The sequence below is a fragment of the Apaloderma vittatum genome, unplaced genomic scaffold (genome assembly GCF_000703405.1).
Source record: "Apaloderma vittatum isolate BGI_N311 unplaced genomic scaffold, ASM70340v1 scaffold3879, whole genome shotgun sequence".
In the NCBI taxonomy this organism is placed as follows: Eukaryota; Metazoa; Chordata; class Aves; order Trogoniformes; family Trogonidae; genus Apaloderma; species Apaloderma vittatum.
Window position 1 is genome coordinate 74,864 of NW_009734458.1, and position 1,695 is coordinate 76,558.

The window sequence follows — 1,695 nt, forward strand, 5'->3', positions numbered from 1 at the left end:
GGTAAAAAGGAACTTGTGAGTTGACAGAAGAGAGGCATCTCCCCAGCACACGATGCGGGCTCTCGCTGGTTGTGCAGTACTCACGTGATTGCTCTGCCGAGCTGGAAGGAGCAGGCAGTGAGCTCAGGCTTGGGATTCACCCTGCCTGAGCTCCAGTTTGACCCCAGCAATTCAGAGAGGGTTTGGCTACTTCTCAGCAGGGCAGCTCAACAAATCTGTCGTCTTCCCCTCCCTCTCGTCCAAAGTAAGGCAGGATGGTTTTAGTTGCGTCGAGGTTTTTTTCCTGCACAGGGGTAGCAGTAAAGAGACTTCTTGCAGGTGAAGGGCTGTCCCATCCCACCTGTGGCCTCTTTTTCCGTGCTCTTCCACTTGGCTGCACATAACCAGCACTGGAAACAGTCCATCTGAGCCTTTCTGCAATTTTTATTTTTTTTTCATAGCCTCTGAGAGGGAGAAAAAGTTTGGAAAACCCTCTCTCTTCAGGAAATCATTGCCATCATCTTCTGCCAACTATCACTCTCCCCTGTGTGTGTGCGTGCCAGAGGGCACAGGGGCATCTCATACTGCTGTCTCGCCTTTGCTGCCAGTGCTGAGTCTGTGGTAGAAGCGTCGCCAGGACTGGAGGGTTTTGCCAGACCAGATCCAGAAGCCAGTTGTGATCCCGACAATCATAGTCATGAGGTACTTGATCATGAAGACAGTGAAGTCTGGGCTCATAGGGGCAAAGTGGCTGGGACAGGGCACAGCATAAGTTTTGCAGGTCTGGAGGAGCCACGTTTTCTCCCAGGTGCCACGGAAGGCCTGCTCATAGAAGTAACATGCCAGGACGATGGTGGCAGGCACTGTGTAGAGGACGCTGAAGACACCAATACGCACCATCAACTTCTCCAGTTTCTCAGTCTTGGTGCCATCATGCTTCATGATGGTGCGGATACGAAACAAGGACACAAAGCCAGCAAGCAAGAAGGAAGTGCCAATGAAGAGGTACACAAATAAGGGTGCAAGCACAAAGCCCCGCAGAGAGTCCACGCTGTAGATACCTACGTAACACACCCCACTGAGTACGTCCCCATCCACCTGCCCCATGGCCAAGATGGTGATGGTCTTGACAGCAGGCACAGCCCAGGCAGCCAGGTGGAAATACTGAGAGTTGGCCTCGATGGCCTCATGGCCCCACTTCATGCCAGCAGCCAGGAACCAGGTGAGGGACAGGATGACCCACCAGATGGAGCTGGCCATGCCAAAGAAGTAGAGAATCATGAAGAGGATGGTGCAGCCTTCTTTCTTGGTGCCTTGGGCCACGGTGCGTGGGGCCCGGGTTCGGTAGCCATCCGCAGAGAATCGCTCTAGACATACCACTCGCTCCTCCAGCAAGAAACCTGCTGCGTAGGCCACTGCCACCATGAAGTAGCAGCCCGAGAGGAAGATGATGGGCCGCTCTGGGTAGCTGAAACGGCGCATGTCCACCAGGTAGGTGAGCACTGTGAAGAGGGTGGAAGCGCAGCAGAGCACAGACCACACTCCCACCCACAGCCGAGCAAATCGTACCTCCGCTTCCTTGAAGTACATAAGCCCGTTGGGCCGGGCTGGCTCACAGGGGGCCCCGCAGTCCCGCTCCCCCAGGAACCGATAGCCCAAGTAAGGGGGCACTTTGAGCTGCCGGGGGCAGGAGAAGGAGAAGCCGGAGGGGGGCTG

At 55.4% G+C, this 1,695-nt stretch overlaps 1 protein-coding gene across 1 annotated transcript; it reads right to left on the bottom strand.

The window, feature by feature from the left end:
• Positions 1–558: 558 nt before the first annotated feature.
• Positions 559–1,689, bottom strand: LOC104279090 (frizzled-7; the record flags this gene model as incomplete). Its single annotated transcript, XM_009876260.1, has 1 exon — positions 559–1,689. A coding segment is annotated over one exon (1,131 nt), but the record flags the coding sequence as incomplete, so codon positions are not given.
• Positions 1,690–1,695: the final 6 nt, after the last annotated feature.